The 25,972-nt window shown below is 44.7% G+C and overlaps 1 protein-coding gene and 1 pseudogene across 6 annotated transcripts; both read right to left on the bottom strand.

Annotated features, from left to right (window-relative positions):
- Positions 1-861: 861 nt before the first annotated feature.
- DNAJC21 (DnaJ heat shock protein family (Hsp40) member C21) lies at positions 862-25,733 on the bottom strand. Of its 5 annotated transcripts, none has more exons than XM_008262105.5 (12): positions 25,409-25,733; positions 19,421-19,514; positions 17,332-17,455; positions 16,544-16,666; positions 15,264-15,568; positions 14,041-14,192; positions 11,138-11,225; positions 8,824-8,982; positions 8,397-8,439; positions 2,917-3,089; positions 1,848-1,923; positions 862-1,353 (listed from the first exon to the last, which is right to left on the bottom strand). In XM_008262105.5, the coding sequence occupies exons 1-12, from the start codon at positions 25,731-25,733 to the stop codon at positions 1,186-1,188; spliced, it is 1,830 nt and encodes a 609-aa protein (XP_008260327.2). In that variant the 3' UTR covers positions 862-1,185. The 5 variants fall into 5 exon arrangements, with proteins under 5 accessions (XP_008260327.2, XP_089168834.1, XP_089168837.1 ...); XM_089312708.1 differs by lacking the exon at positions 25,409-25,733 and adding an exon at positions 24,659-24,743; XM_089312711.1 differs by lacking the exon at positions 25,409-25,733 and adding an exon at positions 24,295-24,441.
- Positions 18,485-19,339, bottom strand: LOC100342204 (large ribosomal subunit protein uL29 pseudogene; annotated as a pseudogene). Its single transcript, XR_016220127.1, has one exon. The product of XR_016220127.1 is annotated as a large ribosomal subunit protein uL29 pseudogene (transcript).
- Positions 25,734-25,972: the final 239 nt, after the last annotated feature.

The following is a 25,972-nucleotide window of genomic DNA, read 5'->3' as shown; positions in this document are numbered from 1 at the left end:
TTTCCTCCCGGGCCACAGCAGAGAGCTGGACTGGAAGAGAAGCAGCCGGGACTAGAACCCGGTGCCCATATGGGATGCTGGCGCTGCAGGCGGAGGATTAGCCAAGTGAGCCATGGCGCCGGCCCCAGCATCTATGTACAATTAACTAGCTATCATTGTCCTTGAGAAAAAAACCTACAGTAGTCAATAATCAGTTACTTAGAAATAAATTGGGGGCTGGCATTGTTGAGAAGCAGGTAAAGCTAACACCAGCATCCCAAATGGGCACTGGCTCATGTCCCAGATGCTCCACTTCCAGTCCACCTCCCTGCTAATAGCCTGGGCAGAGCAGTGAAGGATGGCCCAAGCATTTGGGCTCTTGCACCAATGTGGAGACCTAGATGAAGCTTCTGGCTATGGATTGGCCCAGCCCTGGCTGTTGCAGCTATCTGGGGAGTGAACCAGTGGATGAAAGATTTTTGTCTCTCCCTCTCTCTCTGTAACTCTGAATTTCAAATAAATAAACCTTTAAAAAAAAAAAAAAAAAGGCCAGGAGATTCTTCTAGGTCTCCCATATGGGTAGTAATGGCCCAAGCACTTGGCCATCTTCTGTTGCTTTTCCCAGGACATTAGCAGGATCAGAAATGGAGCAGCTGGGCTGGGACATGATCCAGCACCCATATGGGATGCTGGCATGGCGGGCAGCAGCTTTACCTGCTATACCACAATGTCAACCCTAAAAAATAATTTTAAAATCAGAATTGGAGTCATGAGGTCAGGTAGAAAAAAAATCTATAATATTTTTAAGAGACCTGACAGATTATGATAAAATACAGAAGTTATTAAAAATATGAAACTCACAAAATACAGCAGAAAGGGGCATTTTTATGTGTTAAAATAATTTAATTCTCCCTGTACATTTCTGTTCACACAAACCAACAGAAATCAATACACACTTTACAATATTTACCTGTCTTGAGACATTCAAGTCAATCCAGATGGCAAAAGTATAATTCAATCACTAGTGAAATGTTTAAAAAATATATATTAAACAAAAAAATGTTTTTTACAAGATAAAAAATAATCTTTCACAATGCAATAAATTGCAGATCACTGAGATTTTAACTCTTTAGATGATTTCAGTTCAGTTTTTGGTTTCAAAAATCTAGAGACAGCCAAAAAGAAAAAAAGGTGTTGCCAGACTTTCTATCTGTTTTTACGTTTCTCTTTCTTGCTTCGACTGCTCGTTACACTGTTTAAAGATGATGATGATGAAGGTGCTCTTGCATGACCTGTGGCCTTCAGATGGTCAAAGAGTTTATTTCGGGATGGAAATTCACTGTGGCAGGTTGCACAGCTGATAAGAACATCACTCTGAGAAAAGGAAAAAAAAATTCAGACAAAAGCCAAGTGTTATCATCGAGGATACTGTTAATGCCAAGATAAAACACCGTTTATGTTGCTATTCCTTGATGTTTTAACAAAACGGGGGCAACAAAGGCAGATGTTCTTGGAAGTTAAATTCCACCCACGTCAGTGGTGCACACCACAGGGGATAGTTTGTGCTTCACTATGCAGAACCTGACACAGGTAATTCTTATCACCACAGCTTTAGATTGCCAAGTAATGGAAAACAGTATTGGTAACTGTGCTAGTACAGACTAATATTTCCAATGTGCTTGCTTCTTTTTAAAGGAAACAAAAGTAGCACTTAGATAAATTCTGCATCTGTCAAACAAAACTGAAGGAGCCAGGTCTCTGCAGAGTCTACAGAGAAGGGCTCACTCCATATGCGGTCACATCTTTGGAACAACATACTTTGTAAACAACACGGCCCACTGAGGAGACGTCACACGGTTTTGACCTACCACAGTTGGGGGTTCAGCAGGTACTCTGACAGATTTTTTCGTGTCTTTGGTTTTCTTCCCTTTGGATTTAGGAACACTGCAAAATAAATTCAGCATAATCCAAAAAGGTACTTATTATAGTTGTCATCTTGCTCCCAAGAACCCCTTGAAAGAGATGAACTTTAAAGGGCAATTCACTAATTTTAAGGGCTATTTTAATTAAACTTCACATCTCATATGAATAAACAACTTTAGAGACCAAACTACAAATCAAATTAAGGGATGTATGAGACCCCTAAAATACCTCCAAATGTTCAGAGTGCAGAAGCGGGGTAGCTGGGATTTGAACCAGGCCCTCCCATATGAGATATGGGCTTAACTGCTGTGCCAAATGCCGTACTACTGGCCTTATACACACTGCTGTACCCAAATTCCACTGTCCCCTTACTGCTGCTCCAGTGTGGAGCATTTCAACTTTGCCTGCACTTGAACTCTTTTCCAAGGTCCTGTAACAGGAACCCCAGGCTGCTTATTGTTTGGATCTCTCCTCAAGGAGTAAGAAATGGTTCCCTATTTTAGAGGAACAGAGGAGGATAAGGACAAGAAAGTCACATAAGAGGAGGGAAGGAGACAGGACTATCTCCCCGAGGGAGACCACTCTAGCCCCCCACTGTGGCCTTTCAAAGCTGCTGCCCTCAGTCCTAACACGGTGGAGCCCAATAAAGGAAGACCATCACCATGATGGAACTTGATGAGTGACACTGCAGGAGTATGTGATGGAGAATGAGACTCAGCAGGAGCCTGTCTATCCTGAGCATCAAGGATTCAGGATCAGGACAAGGTAAGAACCGCAGTAGGAAAAGGGAAACAACACATTCAAATGGACTGCTTTCTGATCTTGCCCATGTTCCCGCAACGTCTCCAAGCATATTCCTCCAGCATTCTCTTTCTGACACACCTCATCTGTGTGCATGGGGATACAGATGTCTAAGGTATATGTGTGTGACTTGGTCAGTCATGGGAACATGTGAAACATTATCCTTACTATCAATATTCAGTAACTGCAAACTAATAAACAACTTTGGCTTACTTTTTAGATTCATTTTTTGGATCATCACATGGTTTGATAGTCTCCACAACACTGACATTTTCTTGGGGGCTATCTCCCAATTCTTTGGCACTGTCTTGATTTAAGTTACCATCTTCTGGATCAATTGTTTCTTCTTCTCCAGTTCCATTTTCATTGAAATTGTCATCATAATTCTAGGTAAAACACACATGCATTACAAGATAAATGGCATGTCGTAATAGTGGCTTCTTACATGAGGTTGCCAAGTAGCTATAATAAGCAATGATAATATCTTACATACTCTAGTAGGAGAATATCTTCAGGGAATAAAATAGAGGAACAGGTAAGTTAAAAACAGATGCTCATTAGAGATTAAACTAGGGAAAGCTGAAAATAGTCCAAATGTTCAGTAATGGCTGAATATATGAAGGAAAAGTACAACATATTAGCAAAAGTACAAGACAGAAAATTATACATACAATCAAATCACAACCTAATTCAACATGAACTAATCTCTATCGGCAGAAATAAGGATATATTTATACTTATTTGAAAGCCAGAGTTACAGGAAGAGATAATCTATCCACTGGTTCTCTTCCCAGATGGCTGCAATGACCAGGCTAAAGCTAGAAGCTGCTTTCAGATCTCCCACATGGGTGACAGGGGCCTAAGCACTTGGGCCATCTTTTGCTGTTTTTCCCAGGCCATCAGCAGGGAGCAGGAATGTCTAAATGGAGAACCAATGCCCACAGGGGATGCTGGTATACCAGGTAGCAGCTTTACTCACTATACCACAATGCTGGCCCCCGATATTTATACTTTTCTATATTTTCCAAATAATTGGCAATAAGCAACTATTATTTTTACAAAATCAACAACGAACAGGCAGTTATATGCACCAGGCATCTTTCATAAAACTTCACTAAGGGTAACTGTTTTGACTCATTTTTGCTACATTTGTGTTCTCTCTCTTGAGTCTTTGCCATGTATTTTTTTAAGGTCAAAAACATTCTCCCCCAGATCCACAACACTCAAGCACTTCACAGTGATATTATCTGTTACACAGTCCACATTCAAGTTTACCAACTAATTCCTTTTCTGTAACCCAATATGAGAACTCAAGAAGAATTCCACTGTTCCATATTTTCTTTCATGATATTGAAAATTTGATTGTTTTGTAGAACACCCCATAATTTGGCTTCATTTGTTAATCATTAGATTCAGATTAAACATTTGTAATAATGATGCTGTGCCAGTTTGTCCCATTTCCCAGTGAATAAGTGGTGACTCGGTTAGATGGTACTATCACATATTTCTCTACAGAAAAGGCCCTTTTCCTTTTTCAGTTAATAAGTAATTTGCAGGGGCCGGCGTTGTGGTATAGTATGCTAAGCCTCTGCATGTGGCACCAGCACCCGCCATGGGCACAGTTTGAGTCTGGCTGTTCCTCTTCTGGTCCGGCTCTCTATTATGGCCTAGGAAAGCAGTGGAAGGTGGCCCAAGTGCTTGGGCCCCTGCACCCACGAGAAGAAGCTCCTGGCTCATCTCTGCCTGTTATGGCCATTTGAGGAGTGAACAAGCAATGGAAGACCTTTCTCTCCCTCCTTCTCTCTGTAACTCTACCTCTCAAAGAAATAAATAATCTTTAAAAAGGTAGTCCGCAGAGTACAACTTTGAGACTGTGTGACTAGCTTGCCCACAATACCCATCTCCTGACGAGTGTCGCATTGATCGATGACTTTCCCAAACCTTGTAGTACATTAGTGGTAACAGAACAGGGATTCTTCTCCCCATTATTTGTGCCATTCACATTTGTATTAACTCTTAGTCTTCTACAAGGAAGTTTTCCCACTTCCTTTAACAAAATCAATGTGTGAAAACTTAGGACCATTATTCCTTTCACTAACTCAAATTTTCTCCAATGGCAGGTCCTGCAAGCTGGCTTCTGAGCACTTCTTAGTTTTTATTTTTAGCACAGGATGCTCTCGGCTGACCTTTCATCATCTTGGTCTCAGCCTGGAATCCAGTATTTCTCAAGCATTTTCCTGGGAAAGGGAACTTAAGAAACCCAGGTACGTGCACAGCAGGATGCCTCCGCAAGATACTCATAATGGGCACTGCTAACACACTCACAGCTTTTTGACAATGCCCATCCAGCACACCACCACTCCTCCTATGCCTCCATCTGTATTTCCCTTCTCTCACAGAGAATGTGGTTCCCTAGAGCATTAAGGTATTTACTGGGTGCAAACAAGGGGCAGAGCTGGGATGCCTATATCCTGTATCCAGGTACCTGGGCTTCAGTCCCAGCTGCGCTTCCATTTCCAGTGTACTGCTAAAGCAGACCCTGAGAAACAGCAGTGATGGCTCCTAGTTAAGTCCCTACCACTCAAGTGGGAGATTTTGATTGAGTACCCAGATCCCTGGCCCAGCCCAATAAAGTACTAGGTGTTCTTTTATAATCTTCAGTGGCTTGTGCAATTTTTTTGACCATCCTTTCAGAAAACTTCCCCAATCTGAAATTTTAAGAATCTCAGGCCAGTGCCGCGGCTCAATAGGCTAATCCTCCGCCTTGCGGCACCGGCACACTGGGTTCTAGTCCCGGTTGGGGCGCCGGATTCTGTCCCGGTTGCCCTCTTCCAGGCCAGCTCTCTGCTGTGGCCAGGGAGTGCAGTGGAGGATGGCCCAAGTGCTTGGGCCCTGCACCCCATGGGAAACCAGGAGAAGCACCTGGCTCCTGCCTTCGGATCAGCACGCTGCAGCACGCCAGCCATTGGAGGGTGAACCAACGGCAAAGGAAGACCTTTCTCTCTGTCTCTCTCTCTCACTGTCCACTCTGCCTGTCAAAAATAAATAAATAAATAAATAAAAAAGAATCTCAGTATTTACTGCCTTCATCTATTTGAAAAGCTAAGACAGATCTTTCATTTTCTGGTTCACTCCCCAAATGCCCACAATAGCCAGGCTGGGACACATTAAAGCCAGAACTTCATCAGGGTTCCATATGTGGGTGGCAGGGACCCATCACTTCAGTCATCACCTGCTGCCTCCCGGGATGCATTAGCAGGAAAGTGGATCAGAAGCAGAACAAGTGGGATGCAGATTTCCCAAGCCACAAGCAGGCTTCACCTGCTGTGCCACAATGCCTGCCCTTGCCTCCAGCTGCTCATGTGTCCACACTGACATCCCCTTCACGAGGGGCTTAGAAAATACCAGGAAAATTGCTACATAAAAATTATAAACAAGAAGTGTTATAAAGAAATATAGCTTTGTCAGGAGAAAATGGAGAGGGCACTTATTAGTATTTTCTTCATTGATGAAAATGCTTTGTTTTTATTGTAATCAATAGAGCTTGTACTCCATGAATCAAGGTAAGAGGCAAAGTATAATTCTCCCTGCATTTTCTAGTGGTACAAACACACCAAGCAAAGCCAAAATGTCCTACATCAGTGTTCACAGGATCCTGGGAGGGGTGATGGCACCAGCAAATTTACAAAAGGAACATACAACTTATTATGTTTTGTAACTGAAGCAAAGACATTTCAAGTCATAATTCTAATAGTGATTAGCTCTGGTATCATTTTGGAATAAACTAATAGTTGAACTGTACTTGACAATTTTTATCTAAAGATTCATGAAACATTCATGTGTATCTGATTTTGTAAAAACATAACTAGATCACATTAAAATGTCACAAAAATCAGTTCCATTCTACTTGGAACCGACAAATAGTCTTAGTAAAACAGACAAACTCACTTATTCTTTATAGGTTCAGAGACATCTAACACCATTTATTTTAAAATAATCCTTATGATAAAGACTGCACTGGGGGCCGGCGCCGTGGCTCACTAGGCTAATCCTCCGCCTGGCGGCGCCGGCACACCAGGTTCTAGTCCCGGTCAGGGCGCCGGATTCTGTCCTGGTTGCCCCTCTTCCAGGCCAGCTCTCTGCTGTGGCCCGGGAAGGCAGTGGAGGATGGCCCAAGTGCTTGGGCCCTGCACCCCATGGGAGACCAGGATAAGCACCTGGCTCCTGCCATCAGATCAGCGCGGTGCGCCGGCCGCAGTGCACCGGCTGCGGCGGCCATTGGAGGGTGAACCAACGGCAAAGGAAGACCTTTCTCTCTCTCTCTCTCTCTCACTGTCCACTCTGCCTGTCAAAAAAAAAAAAAAAAAAGACTGCACTGGAAGTCCAGCAGCAAAATATTTTGGGGCTGGCATCGTGGCACAGCAAGTTAAGCCACTGCCTACAACACCAGCATCCCATCTGGGTACTGGTTCAAGTCCTACCTGCTACACTTCCAACCCAGCTCCATATTAATGTGCCTGGGATAGCAGAAGATGGCCTAAGTACCTGGGCCTCTGACACACATGTAGGAGACCTGGATGGAGTTCTCGGCTTTGGCCTAGCCCTAGTCCCTGCAGCCTTTTGGGGAGTGGATCAGCAAATGGAAGATCTGTCTCTCCCTCTAATTCTGCCTTTCAAATAAGTAAGTCTTTAAATAGCTGAAATATTTTTTCAAGAATAACTATTATTACAAGTTTATAACCAAAAGTTTCTTTTACACAATGTCATTTATACTACTGGTAGAATAAATAAGAGATACAATGAATGACCAATCTTCCAGAATTTAAATGCTGTCTTGACTGAAAAGCCTTGTTATCAGATGTATCTAGATTTGTTTTTTTAAATATGGTCACTCATACCAGGGGAATTTGACTCAAGACAGTCAATGCCCAAATGCCCACATGGTAAGGGATGGACCAAGCTCAAGAAAGAACTCAATCTAGGTTTCCCAGATGGTTGGCGGGTACTCAACTAGTTGAGCCATCACTTGCTGCCTCCTAGGGCACACATTAGCAGAAACCTAGAATCAGGAGCCGAACTGGGACTTGGGCATCCCAACCAGCAACTTTAACCATGAGGCCAAACATCCACCACTACACACAAAATTTTTAAACACACTGATAATGTGTCAGTTATATACATAGAAGGAAGAGAAAAAGCTAAAAGGGAAAATGTTTTTAATACCTTTTTTTTTTGACAGGCAGAGTGGACAGTGAGAGAGAGAGACAGAGAGAAAGGTCTTCCCTTTGCCATTGGTTCACCCTCCAATGGCCGCTATGGCTGGCGTGCTGCGGCCGGCACACCGCACTGATCCGATGGCAGGAGCCAGGTGCTTCTCCTGGTCTCCCATGCGGGTGCAGGGCCCAAGCACTTGGGCCATCCTCCACTGCCTTCCCGGGCCACAGCAGAGAGCTGGCCTGGAAGAGGGGCAACCGGGACAGAATCCAGCACCCCGACCAGGACTAGAACCTGGTGTGCCGGCGCTGCAAGGCAGAGGATTAGCCTATTGAGCCACGGCGCCCGCCTCAATACCTTTTAATCAACAAAAATCATGGAGTGAAAGGCCTTCTCTTTCCTATAGCCATACAGGATAAACCAAGAGCACTCCAGCTTTAGGGTTGGTGTTCAATGTTAATAAAACGTTGACAACATACCTGTGCTGGTTTCTGTTTCTTTTTCTTCTGTTTTTTAGAAAGCCTAAGAGCAAACAGAAATCAAAATGTTAAAACACTTGGCTGTGTGGAGTTTTACTAAATGACTGATACTGAAATACACTAGACAGAGAGGGAGGTAAAAAGCATTCAACAGAAAAGGAATTCTCATATTGCTAGAGACTAACAACCTTAGTTCAGTGAAGAATAATTTGCCTACAAACTGCAAAAGTATAAAATGGCTTTTTATATAGATATAATGCATTCTGTAAAATTTGTATTTGCTGCCATGTCAGTATCTACTTTGATATGCCAGAGTTCCACTAACCAGAAAGGATACAGAAAGTGTTAGCATAACAGACTAACTCTCTTGGAATAAACAACACTTATGTGAAAAGTTCATTAAGTGATATATAATATCTAGAAGTACTTTTCTTTTGGTGCATCTTCCATTTCTTCCTCAGAATCGGCATTCAATAGATTTCCATCTGTTTGAAGTCCTGAAAAATTCTCTTCCTCCGCTTCCAGCTGCTGTTTTAACAAGGCAACCATCTCTCGGTGCTTCTTCGACTTCTCGTGATTCTTCATGCTGAAAGAACAACCTCAGGTGAGCAGGTGCACAGGCACTCCTTCACACGTGCCCAGCTCATGCTAGATGGCTCCAACCCAGTAGAAATTTACTTTTCCCCAGTTAACTTAGAGATGGATACAGACAAACAGAAGGCTGTCAAGACTTCCCAGGCATTAAAAGTAGCTGGGGCGGGGTGTGTGTCCCATGACCACCCTCTTTCTTCCTGTATCCAGCACTCACCCCTTTCTCTGTACATACTTCTTCCTTTTTTTATGGGGGGAGGGATTATCTATTGTTTTCAATGTCTACTTCAGTCTATAAGTAACTAAAGGGCATCTCACAAGAAGTGGACAGATTAACCAGGAGGTAGCAAACTGGTATCATTATCTACTTGACCTCAGCTGTTCAGAAATATGGAATTCTAGAGTGCTACTTTTCCTGCTCACTAAAATTCTTCCTCACGCCAAGGTCCCTGGGAGAAACTGTGTCAGAAAGTAAGTGCTCAGAAAAACAATGAGGGCATGTCACCAGGACACAACAGCTGGCCTGAAGGAACTCTCACTAGCTAAATCTGGAATAATGTGAGGGAACATGAAAAGGGCAGTAACGTATTATAAGGCACTGAGAAAGACTGGCTCACAACAGATGCCAAATTCTGACACCTGAGGCTGGGAAAAAAAAACACCACCATTTAGTAATCATCACTATAAAGACTGCTACAAGCTAAAGCCATACAGATGCTAACCAAATCCTCTCAAAGAGACATGCAGCAAGTGAAAATCAGCTACAAAGGAAAAACACTAATCAAAATCATCACCACCAATGATGGACAGAAGACTTCATGAGAAAATCCCAATGAGAAATATTCTACAAAAAATGGGCAGCATTTATAAAATGTAAACAGCATTAAAGACAAAGACTAAACAAATGAATACACAGTCCTAGACTGGATTTTGTAGTCTAGAAAGCTACATAGACTATTAAAGGAACAGCTGACAAAACAAGTATGGGCAACAAGTTAGATACAAGCATTCTCTCACTGCTATTAATTTCCTCATGTTGGCTGGCACCGCGGCTCACTAGGCTAATCCTCCGCCTTGCGGCGCTGGCACCCAGGTTCTAGTCCCTGTCGGGGCGCCGGATTCTGTCCTGGTTGCCCCTCTTCCAGGCCAGCTCTCTGCTGTGGCCCGGGAGTGCAGTGGAGGATGGCCCAAGTGCTTGGGCTCTGCACCCGCATGGGAGACCAGGAGATGCACCTGGCTCCTGCCTTCGGATCAGCGCAGTGTGCCAGCCGTAGCGGCCATTGGAGGGTGAACCAACGGCAAAAAGACCTTTCTGTCTGTCTCTCTCTCTCACTGTCCACTCTGCCTGTCAAAAAAAAAAAAAAAAGATTTTCCTCATGTTGATAGTGGTCCTGTGGTTATGGAAGGAATATCCTTATTTTTAAGAACTATATAGTGAAGTATTAGGCAATAAAGAAACATTGTATATGTAACTTTCTAATTATTCAGGAAAAACGTGTGTATAGAGAACCAGAGGGCACATGGTACAAAATGTTAGCCACAGGAAATCGGGTGGGCTCTATTCTGTTTTGCTATTTCTCCTTAGGTATTATTTCCAAATAAAAATGTTTAAAACTCTCTTCAGTGCTGTACTTTGTTTTCTTGCTTGTTTCTCGTTCAAGTGCCTCTGGAATGGCTCTGATGCTGCTGTTTTGCCCTTACGGTCAAACAGTCAGTTTATGACTTCCTCAGCTTCCATTTTCATTGACTGCCCATGGTCTGCTCCTTTCCCAGGGCTTATTCTACTGGTTCTCTCACATGGTCTGTCCCCTCTCCTTTATAATGGTACCATTCACAAGTCCCTCTTTTTGGTATTGTTTGCATTAGAAAAAGTGCTTCCACTTCAGCAAATACAAGCTTAAAGTTCCTCAGCTGTCAAAAGCAGCCTGCACGGGACAGGGATGACTGGATGTGGTCTCTCCTCCTTGCCAACACAAGCAACATTTCTCTCTGGGGACAGCCTCTGTGTTGCTGGTACAGAACGTCTCCCTCCCCTGCTGGGCAGGAACAGCCCCCAAGAGGACATTGTAAGGATGAGTGATCAACTGCCCTTCTTTCTAAATATTCAAAGTGTCACTCTTTGACTGCAAAAAAAAGGTGATCCAGCTTACGCCTTTTCTGTCTTGAAGGACTTGTCACAGGCCGGGCAGTAGAGGTCGTCATAAAGCTCCGCGTCCTCGGCCTCCTCACTCTCTCTGCCTGGAAGAGGGGAGATGACGTTAGGGGTCCTGCTTCATCAGAACGCAAATCAAACACGCTAACAGATGACATCTCTTCAGTAGGGGCCTAAAGCTACATGCAAATTAAAAACAAAAATCTGTGTATTTCTTTACAAGTAACCCACAAATGTTAGTAGGATCTGAGCTGGCCATTTAACAGCAGCACCAGATTATAAGGAAAGGCTTCTGAATAAACCACTTTATCTTTCAAGTTCTTTACATACATCCACTTAGAAGATTCAAAAGATTCTCAAAGTCTGGTTATAAGCTAAGTTTAGAAAATCAAATGCCCTTTATACTTAGGATGTTTTTCTTACAAAGGTTTTCACAGTTCACCTATTGAGCAAGATTTGATTCAGGCACATCTTGCAACTATTATCTAAGCTTCAATGTTAAGATAAGCTTAACTCTTAATATTCTGCCATTGAACAGAAAGAAGTGTACCATCCTTCTGGACCTTTTATCTTAAGACTTTATTACAAGAAAGTAATTAGTACCTACATAGCCCACAAAAACTAAGCCATTAAAAACTCAACTGAAACCTTTGCACAATTCTATATAAAAATAAGTTGGTTTCCATTTGAGATTCATTATAGGATCAATAAAGTTTCCAAGGAACTCGTCCATATTCTACTTTTTGGTTCTTAATATCACAATTTTTTTTAAGATTTATCTGAAAGTCAGAGTTACACAGAGACAGAGGAGAAGCAGAGAGAGGCCGTGCATCTGCTGGTTCACTCTGTTGGCTGCAACGGCCGGAGCTGCACTGATCCGAAGCCAGGAGCTTCTTCTGGGTCTCCACATGGGTGCAGGGACCCAAGGACTTGAGCCATCTTCTACTGCTTTCCCAGGCCATAGCAGAGAGCTGGATCAGAAGTGGAGCAGCCGGGACTTGAACCAGTGTCCATAGAGGATGCCAGCATTGCAGGCGGCAGCTTTACCCATTCATTATGCCACAGTGCTGGCCTGACAATATTAAAGAACATTTTCATTGAAATCATATGCCCGAAATATATTCTATCTAACTCTAATATTTAGTACCTAGTATTGTTTTCTAATTGTATACACTTAATATTTCATGTACATGAAATCTTTAATCAAATAAACACTGGATTTGATGTCAAAATCTGGATTTGAAAATGGTCATATATTCTCAGGCATTCCCCATATCAGGGTCCTAGTTTTCTCATTGGTAAAATGGAAACAATTCCATGCATAAAAAAACCTACATTTAAGGGACAATATTATGTGAGATTCAACCAAAATCTTGAAGTACTTTATAAACTGTAAAACTGTATAAATGCCACCTCATATTAAGTGCTTTTAATTTACAAAGCACTTTTAGACATACTACTACTGATTCATTAGCAAGATGTTTCATTTTATAATAATTTTGAACAAATAACAATTTGTTACTTTATCAATTGGGCTATTAGTCTGAAAATACATTTACTTACAAGGTAAAACTGGTAATTGTTAGGTGATTTCTCCTTATGGAGTAGCTAGAGACTGGAGAGAATGAAGCATACAGCCATTCTCAACTGAGCCTTCACCTCCCCTTTTAAGGTGGTCATGTGTCTGTGCACTCATATTTCAGCCCACATCAGGAGCCCCTCTGCCAAGTGAGAAACCGGAGGAAGAGCTTAGACACAATATGCAGGCTCCTACACTACGTCAGTTTTTGTAGATACAGTTGCTATTAAATTTGACCTACTTAACTGCATTTTTAAGGACCAGTCAGGTCAAACCTGTCAACATGCCTGCCTATACTCCATTAGATATGCAACCAGAAGCACAAATCACTTACTTACCACATGATCAGAAGCACAAATCACTTACTTACTACATGATCAGAAGGCTTTGTTAACCAAAGTATCTGAGATTACTTCAACGGACTACCTTTGGACCAAACTACATGGTTTTCAATTCTAGTTCTTTGTTCCATTAAAAATCTGGAGATGGGGTTGGCACTGTGGCATAGTGGGTTAAACCTCTGCTTGCAACACCAGCTTCCTATATGGGTGCTGTTTCAAGACCTGGCAACTCCACTTCCAATCCAGCTCCCGCTAATGTGCCTAGGAAAGCGGCAGAAGATGGCCCAAGTGCTTGGGCCCCTGCCACCCACATGGGAGACCTGGAGCCACCTCCAGGCTCCTGGCTTCAGCCTGTTCCAGCTCTGGCCCTTGTGGCCATTTGGGGAGTGAATCATGATGAAGAGCTCTACCTCTACCTTTCAAATAAATAAATAATAAATTCTGGGGGGCAGGTGCAGAGGCACAGTGGGTTAAAGCCCTGGCCTGCAGCACCAGCATCCCATATGGGCGCAGTTCACGTCCCGGATGCTCTACTTCTGATCCAGCTCCCTGCTAATGTGCCTGGGAAAGCAGTGGAAAATGGCCCAAGTGCTTGGGCCCCCAGACCCACGAGACCCAGAAGAAGCTCCTGGCTCCTGGCTTCAGAGAGGTGCAGCTCCAGCCATTGTGGCCATTTGGAGAGTGAACCAGCAGATGGAAGACCTCTCTCTCTACCTGTCTTTAACTCTCTAACTCTTTCAAATAAACAAAATAAATCTTTAAAAAAAAAAAAAAAAACTGCTAAGAAATCCAGATGTCACACACTTTGGCACGTTTCCGGCAACAAATGGCTGAAACCAGCTGTTCTCCACCTGTCACTTGCCTCTCAGTCCCTGATGTCTTACCTGGGCCTTGTGAATGGCACCTGTTGGTTCTGAGCACCCATCTGGTTGCACAACACCATTTATTTTCTAAAGTTCCTTAATGAATGGAGAACATTACCATCTTGTCCGTCCTTTGGTTCACGCTCCTCCACTTCATTTTCATCTGATCCGTCTCCAAACTCCTTTTCATACCGTGCCTCCATCTCCTGGAGCTCCTTCTCCAAATTGGCCATGGTCATCCAGCTCTGCTCCCTGTACTGCTCTGCCAGTCTAGATGCACAAAGCACAGTCAAGTCTCTCTGTGGGGTTTTTACTTACTTTTCATGCTTAACATCCACCCCCTGGAGACAGACTATCCATGCTTACAAGTTTAAAACCTGGGCTTGGAACTGGGACAAAGACACTTAAACCTGTCACTCACTATGTGGCTGATTTTAATTGCTCTATTAGATAATGGGTTTTGAAACTCTTGGTGACATATTAAAAGTCTTCAGGTGACTTTTAGATCCTAGGTGTAAAGTCCCAATTTTTAAAAGATGAGAGGTAGGGTAAGTAAAGTTTTTAATAAGTGACCATTTTTTTGAAAGAATGCTATAATGCTAATGCTCTGGAAACAATGCTTCTGCAGAAACTCAACAGCAAAATGAATGAACTGAGTAAATGAGCTGAATGTATCAGAGTATTCCAACAAAGAGACAGTGTCTCACGGTGGTTAAAAGCAGGGGCTCTACAGGGCTGGTGCTGTGGCAAAATAGGCTAAGTCTCTGCTTGAGGCACCAGAATTCCATGTGGGCACCAGTTTGTGTCCCAGATGTTCCTCTTCCCATCTAGTTCCCTGCTAATGGCCTGGGAAAGCAGTAGAAGATGGCCCAAGTGCTTGGGCCTCTGCAGCTGTGTGGGAGACCCAGAAGAAGCTCCTGGCTCCAGATAGGCCCAGCTTCAGCTGTTGTAGCCATTTGGGGAGTGAACAAGTGGATGGAAGACCTTTCTCTCTGATTCTCTCTCTGTCTATACTCTGCCTCTCAAATAGATAACACTAAAAAAAAAAAAAAAAAAAAAAAAAAAGAGGAGCTATAATATCAGACTTTTGGGTCTGATTCCTAGATTCCTAGCTCTGGGATTTATGTCCATCTGTCTCCTTTCCTCAAAAAAAAAAAAAAAAAAAAAAAAAAACTTCCAGAATTGTGCAGTGGGAGATGTGCGCCATGTCTCCCCACACGCACTGAGGACCACCCAACGACACCTCCTCCCCCCTCCCCCTCTTTCTCTCCCTCCTCCTCCTCCTCCCCCCAAGGACTGAGGACCACCGCACTGAGGACCACCTAAGCCCACGGCTCATACTTCGCCTGCTTCAGCTTCTGTTGCCGCCTCATCTCCTCAGCCTTCCTCGCCTTCTCTGCATTCTGTTCTTCCACAAGTTTTCGATGTGCCTGTACTCTCTTATCTCTTTTGCGAATGAAAGCTACCAGCTGCCGGACAAGTTCATTCTTCTCTTTCCTTGCTTTGTCCCGGATCTTTTTGTTTTCTTTTTCCATAGCTCGTTTTTCCCAGCGGTTTGAAGCTTGTCGCGTATCATATTCCTCTTTCCAAGCAAAATTCTTTTGAGTGCAGAAACTCTGCCAGTAAGCGTAGAAAGGATGGACTACCTGGCAACAGAAGACAGGTCAAATTCTAGCTTTTTATTTCTATATATGCATGCATGTGTGTATAAATTTAATTATTTATAAGACAGAGATCTCCCATCAACTGGTTCACTCTAAATACCCGTAATAGCTGGGGCTGCGACTGGGCCAGAGAGAAGCTAGGAGCCAATAACTCAATCCAGGTCTCCCATGTGAGTGGCAGGGCCCCAAGTAGTTGAGCCACCATTTGCTGCCTCCCAGGGTACACTAAACAGGAAGCTAGAATCAGAGGTGGAGCCTAGACTTGGACCGAGGCACTCTGATACAGATTCGAGTTTCCCAAGTGGTGTATTAACCATTGAGGCACTTAAATGCCCACCCCTCTTTTTAATATTTTTTGGCAAGGTAGCAAAAGTGAGTAATGCAAAACACCTTCCAGCTGACTATCTACACAGATAGCATTCCTTTCTTCAACAGGAGAAGACAGCCCTATTCAGACTTCCCAGAACACATTATTCTTCAAAACAGATTTAGTGAGAAAAGACTATTACTAACCACAGGTTGGAACCATGGCCAATAAACAGGAAAAGTAAGGAGTGGGAGGCTATAGGGAGGTGAATGTTCCTTTTGGAAGGAGGAGAAGATGAGGGATGACGGGACAGGATGGAGAAATAGGACTTTTCTTTAATTAATCTATTTATCTGGGAGGCAGAAAGAGACAGAGAAAGTGAGCTCCCACCTGAAGATTCACTCCCCAAATGGTTGCAAAGACTGGGGTGGAGGGGTGGGCATCACCTGCTGCCTCCCAGGGTCTGCATTAGCAGAGAGCTAGAATCGGGAATGGGAGCCAGGACTCCAACGTGGGCACTCCGATGTGGATACAGGCACCTTAAACAACAGCTTAACCACTACAAACAACTGCCTTGCAACTTTTTTTTTTAATAATAGGAAAAAGACACAGTGATGAACGCTATAAAATGTAATGTTTCCTCCTTTTACCGTGTCATAGTCACTCTGGGAGTCTCCAAAAGTCGGGAAATCCTCAGCATCCTCCTCTAACACCGATTCCATTTCTTCCTTTGCAATCATTTCAAAGACATTGCGATACACTGTGTAAAAGCCCTAAGTAAAATCAGAAGTATGCATTCTATTTTAATACTTTATTGCACAATCACAGAGTAAGATTTAAATTGTACAGTGGAAAAAAAACTATAATGCTAAAGAATTCTAGGACCAAGCTGTCACTGCAAGCACATTTAGGTATCAACTGGTGGTTTTTATACTGACAGCTAAAAAATGAAGGCAATGTATTTTCAGTTTTCAAAATGAACATTGCTTCACTTCTATTATAGAATAATTTCAAGAATTCTCTTTGTATTTAAGTCTTCCTCAAGTTCTTTTTTTTTTTTTTTTTTTTTTTTTTGACAGGCAGAGTTAGACAGTAAGAGAGACAGACAGAGAGAAAGGTTTTCCTTCCTTTGGTTCACTCCCCAAATGGCTGCTATGGCTGGCGCGCTGTGCCGATCCGAAGCCAGGAGCTGGGTGCTTCCTCCTGGTCTCCCATGCAGGTGCAGGGACCCAAGCACTTGGGCCATCCTCCACTGCACTCCCGGGCCACAGCAGAGAGCTAGACTGGAAGAGGAGCAACCAGGTCAGAACCTGGTGCCCCAACTGGGACTAGAACCTGGGTGCCAGCGCCGCAGGCGGAGGATTAGCCAAGTGAGCCACAGCACTGGCCCATCCTCAAGTTCTTGATCAGCAATCAAGAGTGAGTCCCCTTATCTTACCTTTTCATCATCTCCATAACCAGAATAACAGGTAACAGTGAAATAGTGAAGCAAATCTAAGCTGTCGTCTTGATATTCTCCATCAAGCCCACCTTTAAGTAGGGCCTCTCTGTGATTATCATACCTAAAAAATAAAATGAAAAATTAGCATAATCAGTGAAGGTTCTAACAATTCAAAAGGACTCCTTACTCTAAAACAGCCAGAATAATGCACATTTCAATGTTTCAAATCAACAACAAGAGATTTTAAAGAAACATCAACATGAAAAGACTTAATAATCTTTCAGGGAACTTCTGATTAAAACTACACTTGCAACAGCCAACATGTGACATAATACTATGAACAGGAGGATTTAGAAAGTCAGGAACTTCATGACTCTCCCAGAAACGTAGCTGCATTGTCACAGGAAGCATTAAGAGGAAAGCAGTGGACATAGTCTGGTCCACAGACTAACTATCCACTAGTGATCTGGGAACTTACCAATGTGCACCAGAGTAAGACTCAACTCATGTTTATGTAACCTGATGTAGAAGCTTGCCCCACAAACACAAGAATTCCTCATAATACTGCTGTAAACATAGTTATTATCCCTGTTTGATGTAGCAGGAAGCTGAAACTCAGCAATATCAAAATCATTTGTTTTCATGATCATAAAGCCAATAAAGAGTTAAGGCCAGAATTCAAAACCAGATCTCTTTCACTGAAAAGACCAGGCCGTAGCACTACATGGTACTGTCTCGAGGTAACAGGAGATACTAAGCAGAAGCTTTAAACAGAAAGACCAGAGATTCCTTGGAACAAGAAAACCACCTAGAGAAGAAGCTACACTGAATTTCAAAGTTCTGAGAGGAAGGCAAAAGCAATTCTAAAGCTAGACCTCCAAACTCCCTGGGTACAGAAAAGTTGAGGATCCTTTCCCCTTATGATCCTAGTAAAGATCATTCTATCAGAATTGTCTTCACACCCTTTCTCACTTGACAGCCACTGTGCTGTATACTGTTCGACACACAGAACTTGTGCAGTAGCACACTGTGCACCCACCTACAGGATCATATATCAGGACTTAAAAATGTTATTTCAGGACTTAAAAATCTATTTTTTTGCAGCAAGAAGTTAATTGAGAACCTGAAAACTTAAGAATGTCTTCAAACATAGAACCTTTTTATTTAGAAATAGTAATAATTTATCAGATCATCATCAGTACAAGTATTTGTCAGAAACACAGAAGCTCAATCCAAATTTTTCACATAAAGTAGTTCTATGGACAAATATACAATTCTTTTTTTTTTTTTTTTTTTTTTTTTTGGCAGCCATTCTGTGTTTATTAGCAGCACGGGCTCAGGCCTTGACCGCGTACTTGCGCAGGGGGTACAGCCGCTCCTTCCGCTGCTGCTTCTTGGTCTTCAGGCTCTCCTCGTGCTTGTTGAGCCGGCGGCACATGGCGCGGGTCTTCTTGGGCCGCAGGTCCAGGGGCTTGTACTTCTTGCCCTTGTAGAATTTCCTGAGGTTTTCTTTCTGGGTCTGGTTAATGACGGTGAGAACGCGGGCAATGGATTTGCGGACAACTCGAATCTTGGAGAGCTTGGACGCCGCGCCGCCGGCCACCTTGGCCACGCGCAGCTGGGACAGCTCCACCTTCAGGTCGTCCAGCTGTTTCAGCAGCTCCTCCTTCTTCTTGCCGCGAAGGTCCCGGGACTTGATCTTGGCCATGGCTGCACAACCCCGCTGCCACCGCTCCAAATATACAATTCTTAAATTGAACTACTCTATCTGATTTTTAAGAACAAGTCAACATTTATCCTGTTTGATATCAGTAAATGTGTCATTCACCAAAGGTACCCCCTTTAACATCACTGCTCAATCTACCAAACTTTGTTCCAGTATCTATAAAAACCATACGGTTGGTACAATCACCTCCAAGGTTCCTTCCTCTCTAAAGACTGCATTTTATATAATGAATAGGTGACATGCTTCGAACATACCACAAACCATTTGGATATTAAATTCAAAATAAAAACAAAACACCAGGGCTGTACTGATGATTCCTTCCAACAAAACAAACTGGAATGGGGCGAGTGTGATGCTCACCAGGCTCTTTCCTGAGGGTCACTCAACACATCATATGCTGCTTGGATTAATTTGAATTGTTCAGCTGCTTCTGCGGCATTATCCAGATTTTTATCTGTTAAAGTGAAGGCACAGAAATTTAGTCATCAAAGATGCACAGGACAGAATCTAAATGAGATCTATAAACAGACGAATATGTAAAACATCGAAAAAGAGAGCCAAGGTGACAGCTGATAATCAAGACCTGTTAAAAGCATCTAAGTAGAAATTTCAGGCTTTTCCCTAAACTTTGGTATATAACTGAACACTCAATCTGGATACTCACAAATGAAAAACCCTGAGTAGCACACATTTTATATATTTGTTTTCTAAAGATTTATTTTATTTACTTGAAAGGCAGAGTTACAGCGAGAGGAGGAGAGACACAGAAAGAGATCTTCAATTGCTGGTTTGCCCCTGAAATGGCCACACGGCTGCTATACCACAATACTGGCCCCCATACATTTTACTTTTAACAGAAACAAAATAAAGAAGACTCAAATCAGTTATAGAAAGACTCATTTAGGGGCTGGTGTTGTGGTGTGGTGGGTTAAGCCACAGCCTGCAGCACTGCCATCCCATATGGGCACAGGTTTGAGTCTCAGCTGTTCCACTTCCAATCCAGCTCCCTGCTTGCTAATGCCCTTGGGAAAGCATTAGAGGATGGCCTAAGTGCCTGGGGTCCTGCCGCCCAGGTGGGAGACCCAAAAGAAGCTCCTGGCTCCTGGCTCCAGCCCAGTCCAGCCCAGCCCTGGGTGCTGCAGCCGTTTGGGGAGTGAACCAGAAAATGGAAGATCCCTGTTTCTCCCTCTCTGGAACTTTGCCTTTCAAATACATAAAAATAAATTAAAAAAAAAAAAAAAAAGATGTATTTGGTGCTAGGATATTTAGTGCTCACACTGTCTTTTTCTTATCAGAATTTATCAAAATAAATCTTGTAAGGTTAAAAAGACATGCACTAACTGTTATTTCTATAACTGTGCTTCCTTAACCCTGGAACTCAGCAAGCATCTCTGCCTCAGGGTAACAGCCAGCTTCCTAGTACCAGACACACAACACCCCAGTGTAATCAGTGTAGACTTACATTATCACTCTGTAACAGACACTACTAGCCAAGGTCTCTCCTCTTCCAAACAAAACTCTGATTTTGTTAACAGTGGCAAAGAACCCAGTTCAAAAATTCACCTCTCCAGAATTCCTTGAATTGGGAGTTATCAGGCAAACAGTTTTAATTAGCCAGTGAGATACACTTAAGTCTATTGGGTGAAGTACCACAGGAAAGAGACTGTTCTCCCGACACAAAGGATGGATGCAGTGGTTAAGGCACTGGGATACCTGCATCCCATACTGAAGTGCCTGCTTTCCATTCTAGCTTCCTGCTGATGTGCACCAGGTGAGGCAGCAGGTGACGGCTCAGGTACTTGGGTCCCTGACACCCAACACGGCAAATCTGAAAACAGTTCTGGGCTCCTGGCTTCTGTCCAGCCCAGCCTAGGCTGTTGTGAGCATTTGAAGAGTGAACCAGTAGATGGAAGATCAATCTTTTAAATTAATTAATTAAAATGGAAAAAAAACTTGTCAGATAAAAGGGATAGTCTCAAATGCCCCAGAATGTCAGCAATGGAATTTGCCTACATAAAACAAAAAACGGACTGGTGGGTAGGGTCTTTTTTCCTTCTAATCAGTAACTCATCTTAGAATACTGCTTTCTTTCACACCCTGCTTTCCTCCCCCAAAGACAAAACTCACCAATATGCCATCTGAAAATTACTAGAGTTGCTTTCTTAAATCACTGTTTCCATCTATCATATGGCTTTGTATTTCACTTCCATACACACTTGAGCCAGCTGACTATAAGGCTGAACTGAGTTCTTTAAGTATGAGCATAATAAGCTCAAAAGCAGGGGCTGGCACCGTGGCACAGCAGCTTAAGCTGCTGCCTATGACACCCATATGGGCATCTGTTCAAGTCCCTTTGCTCCAGTTCTGATCCAGCTCCCTGCTGATGGGCCTGGGGAAGCAGTGGAGGATGGTCCAAGTGTTTGGGCCCCTGTACCCACAAGGGAGACCCAGATGAAGCTCCTGGCTTGGGTCTGGCTGAGCCCTGGCCACTGTGGCCATTGAGGGGAGTGAACCAGCAGGTAAAAGATCTCTGACTCCCCTACCCTAACTCTTTCAAATAAGCAAATAAATCTTCTAAAGAAGAAAAGTTTAAAAGCAGTCATGAGGGACTGGCGTCGTGGCCCAGCAGGTTAAGCCAGCACCTGGAATGCTAGCATCTCATAAGAAGGCAGGTTCATGTCCTGGCTGCTCCACTTTCAGCTAATGCACCTAGGAAAGCAGCAGGTGGCCAGAGTGCTTGGTCCCCTGCACCCATGTGGGAGTCCTGAATGGAATTCTGAATTCCTGGCTTCAGCCTGGCCCAGCCTTGGCCATTGTGGCCATTTGGGGAGTGAACCAGAGGCTAAAGCTCTCTCTGTCTCACCCCTTCTGTTAAACTATGCTTTTCAAATAAATACTAAATTTTCATTAAAAAAAAAAAAAAGGCAGTAAAAGAAAGGGCAGTTGGCACAGCAATTAAGACCCTACTTGGGACACCTGCACTCCACACTAAACTGCCTGGGTCTGAGTCCCAGCTCCACTTTAAATGCCAGCTTCCTGTGCTAATGCACACTCAGGGAAGTAGCTGGTGACAGTTCAAGTAGCTGGGTTCCTACCACCGACACAGGAGATCCAGATTGAGTTCTAGGCTCCCAGATATGGCATGACCCTGGTTGTTGCCGGTATTTGGAGAGTAAACCAGTGGAAAGAAAATCTTTCTATTCATCGCAGTCTGTCTCTCTCTGCCTTTCAAATAAAATGAAAATACACTTACTTTAAAGCATCCATTAAAAAAAAAATCCCATTAAGCAACTGCAAAAACCACAGGTATTGCAAGCCCAGTCGTTAAAGTTTAAGAGGCATCCTCACATTATTCTTTCTCTCGACACGTTCATGCACTCTTGTGCTCTCTCCAGTGCCTGGAAAATTTCATGGATCATGTCTTTCAGCCCTGGCCTAAAGCCAGGCTCCCTGAAAACACCACTTGCCTACAGGCCTGCCCGGCTCCTCTTGCCACAGCACTTCCATGCTGGCCTGACCACATGGATCCTTCCCTCACACATGACTAAGATCCTTAGGCCATACCACCTTCCTCCCCTTCTCACTGCCTACTCGTCTCCAGCCACGCCCCTCTGACTCACTGAAAATGCTGGCACCTGACTCAGAATTTTCAACCCCAGCTTCTAGGTCAGTCATCCCAGGTGCCATCATTGCTGCCTGACCACCCAGCCTCCCCAGCTCCAGTCTTGCTTGGCCCCTACAGTCCATTCTGCCCAATATAGCCAGAGACTTGAAAAACACAAACCCACCATCCCCCTACTTCCAATTCGTCAGCGGCTTCCAATGCCTTTAGGTCCAAGTCCTGACCCTGTACCCTAGTGAGGTGGCCGCTGTTTACCGGGCCATGCTCGTCGTGTCCTGCCTCCCTCTACCTGTATTCCGCCTTGGGGTCTCCTCCTACATGTCCCTTCTTCAGCAGCTAATTTCCTGGACAGCTCTCCCTTCTCCCACCAACACATAAACCTAGTCACGGCTGGATTCACCTGCTCCTAAGCACCTCGTACCTGCCTTCATACAGCCCCTGCATCATCAGACCGAAGCTGCCCCTTTTCCTTTTTGCCCTCAGACGGGGACCTTTTCCGCTTTCATCAGATGAATTACTAAAAGCTGCCCTGAGATCACACAGATGTTACTAGACAGAATTATTGACCTTACTGAAAATTATTCTCAGTCCCTCAATCAAGGTAATTACTTGTTCTTTAATACCATAAAAAAGACAGCTTTTCCATTTGAGTTAAGCAAAGCTTTACTATAGAAACATTAAGATGCAGTGCACACTGAACAAAATTAAACATTTTTTGAGTGAGGCATTTTCAAACCAAAAGATATCTGAGATGCCGTTAATCACAGTGATAGAAAAGATATATATGCACATTCAGTTCCTGACAGGTTTCAGAGCAGTTATATGCTATTTTACTAACATCTTCATACTTCATCCTTTCTTTCATGCACTGATTGCCAATTAATCACCAAATCTGGTAATTTCTCCTGTCAACATCTCTCCCTATGAGGTCTCTGCCCTAGCCTGACCCTGAGCCTCGATTGGGTAACAACCTGTCCCCTGTGGACTGACTTCTGTCTCCAGGCTTCTTCAAGGCACTGGGCTGCCTCCCCAGGATCCTCCAAGACTTATTAATAACACCAGCCGTGACTCTCCTTTAGTGGTAAAACAAATCTCTCAGGAACATTCAAGACCCTCTACAATGTGATGTCAAACTATTCTTCAAAAACATTTAATAGTGTTACCAAAATTACATATGCTGGGATCAGCTTTGTGATGCGATGAGCTAAGCTGCCACTCACAACACAGTGTGTTGGTTAAGCCCATATGGGATGCTGCCACTGCCGGTGGTGGCTTTACCCACTATGCCACAGTGCTGGCCCCCTCTAACTTCTTTCTGATTTCCTAACTCAGTTACTAAAGGTAATTACCTCATTACTCTACCAATATTCTTTACCAATATTACTTCTGGGTTTATTAACATTGACAACATTGACAATATCGTCTAACTTCCTGATGTGATAAACATTTCGGTACTTGGGCCATTTACATCTGTCCTTACACTATATGAAAAGTCTTCAAAAAGTCCACGGGAAATGCATACTGTCGAAAAGCTGCAGGGATTTCAAAAAAATGTTTGAAGCAAAATAAAGTCATCTTTTAATTACAGTTCCAAAGAACTTTTGGGAAGTACCTGATTTTCATGCCATTTTTCAGTGCTTCTGCTGGCAGTCAGTATTCCTTTGAAGAACAGACTCACACCTGTTGCTTGTTTCAGCAACCATCAACACCCCTTCCCAGCTGGGCCTCTGCCCGTTCCCTCATCTCCGCCTTCCCAGGACCACCACCTCGGTCCAACTGCCCCTGGCCCGTCTTCTGCCCCCACTGTGCTCCCCCCCATACTTTAAGCTTGCATTTTCAAATTCTGTTCCCCCGGGGTCCTCGGTGACAAGGTAACTCAAGTCCCTGCTCACACACAGATAATTCCCAGGAAATTATTAGTTGCTCTGTTAACCCAACTACCAACCCATCACCACGTTACACTGTTTCATTTGCACCTGTATGTATGTGTGGCGTGTTGCCCAGCGAGGCTCCGAGGTCCCTGTCTTGGCATTTCAGAGTTCGCATGCATACAAGGCGATCACCTGCCAGCTGTGTTTACGAATTCATGAAACTACTCACGCTCCTTATTATAAACCCCAGAAGGCTGAGATTCAACTTCGTAGTTTCCCGGGCTGGAATGCCACACAGGCCCGGGTCACAACCAAACAGAACCACCAGAGGCGGCATAGTTCTAAATCAACACACACACACACACACACACACACACACACACACACACGGGCGGACACTCCATCAGAGTGAGCCGCAGAACCGGGTCCCAAGTGAGGCGCAGGGCTGCTTCGCCGGCCCACGAGCAGCAGAGAAGCATTCCTTTTAGAGGGCCCCTGACGAGCTCCCCTGACTTAATTTCGCTGAGAAAGGCGCCCAAGTTAGGGATTCCTGGATGAAGTTCTGGGAGCTCCAAGGACTGAGGCCCACCAGGGGCGAGGCAGGGGCCAGCCTGAGCTCAGAGCCCCGCGGCCCGGCCCCGGCCCCCGCCCCGGGCGTGTGCGGGGGCGCAGGTGAAGTCGCCGGCACCTGTCTGTCCCCATCAGGTGGCCATGCGGGAGCCGGGACCGTCGGGAAAGAGCGGGGTTTTGAGCCGGAGGGGCCTGGGAGCGGGGCGCCGGGCCGGGCCCCCGGCGTCGCCCAGGAGAGGGGTGAGAAGGGTCGCGGGCCCGCGGCGGTTGCGGGACAGCACCTACCAGGGTGCCATTTCAGGGCCAGCTTCCGATAGGCCTTCTTGAGCTCCTCCTCGCTGGCGTCGCGCCGCACCCCCAGCGCCTCGTAGTGACACTTCATCGCCGGGCCAGGCGGGGAGCCGGGGCCGAGACCCGGGCCCGGGCAGGGGCAGCGGCGGCGCTGACGGGCCTCTCCTCCGGCGGCAGCCCGGCGCCCGCACCGGGCCAGCCAGCGAGCACGGCGGCGGCGGCGGCGTGGGACGGCGGAGACGCGCGGCGCTGGCGGGCGACGCGGGCTGCGGCACGCGGGCGCGCGGAGGGGGCGGTGCCGGCGGCGGCGGCTCCGCATGGGAGGCGGGGCGGATCTGCTCCCGGAAGGGCCGCGCGCGAGGGAGGCGGGGCAGCGGCGGGGTGGGGGCGGAGCCTCGCGGGAGGGAGGCGGGGCCGTCAGGTGTCATTGTGAGGGCCACAGATGGCTATCAGATTGAGTGGTGTCTACTTGGCCGCTGATCTGAAAGCTGATGGGACGGAATAGGGTTGCTATGAGAGGTTCTGGTAAATATCTTGTAGGGGCTCTGATTATATTAT

Source organism: Oryctolagus cuniculus, chromosome 14 (genome assembly GCF_051225735.1).
Source record: "Oryctolagus cuniculus isolate XC-2025 breed Fujian yellow rabbit chromosome 14, ASM5122573v1, whole genome shotgun sequence".
Classification (NCBI taxonomy): domain Eukaryota; kingdom Metazoa; phylum Chordata; class Mammalia; order Lagomorpha; family Leporidae; genus Oryctolagus; species Oryctolagus cuniculus.
Note: the sequence above shows the minus strand (reverse complement) of the source record. Positions and strands in the feature narration are given on the sequence as shown.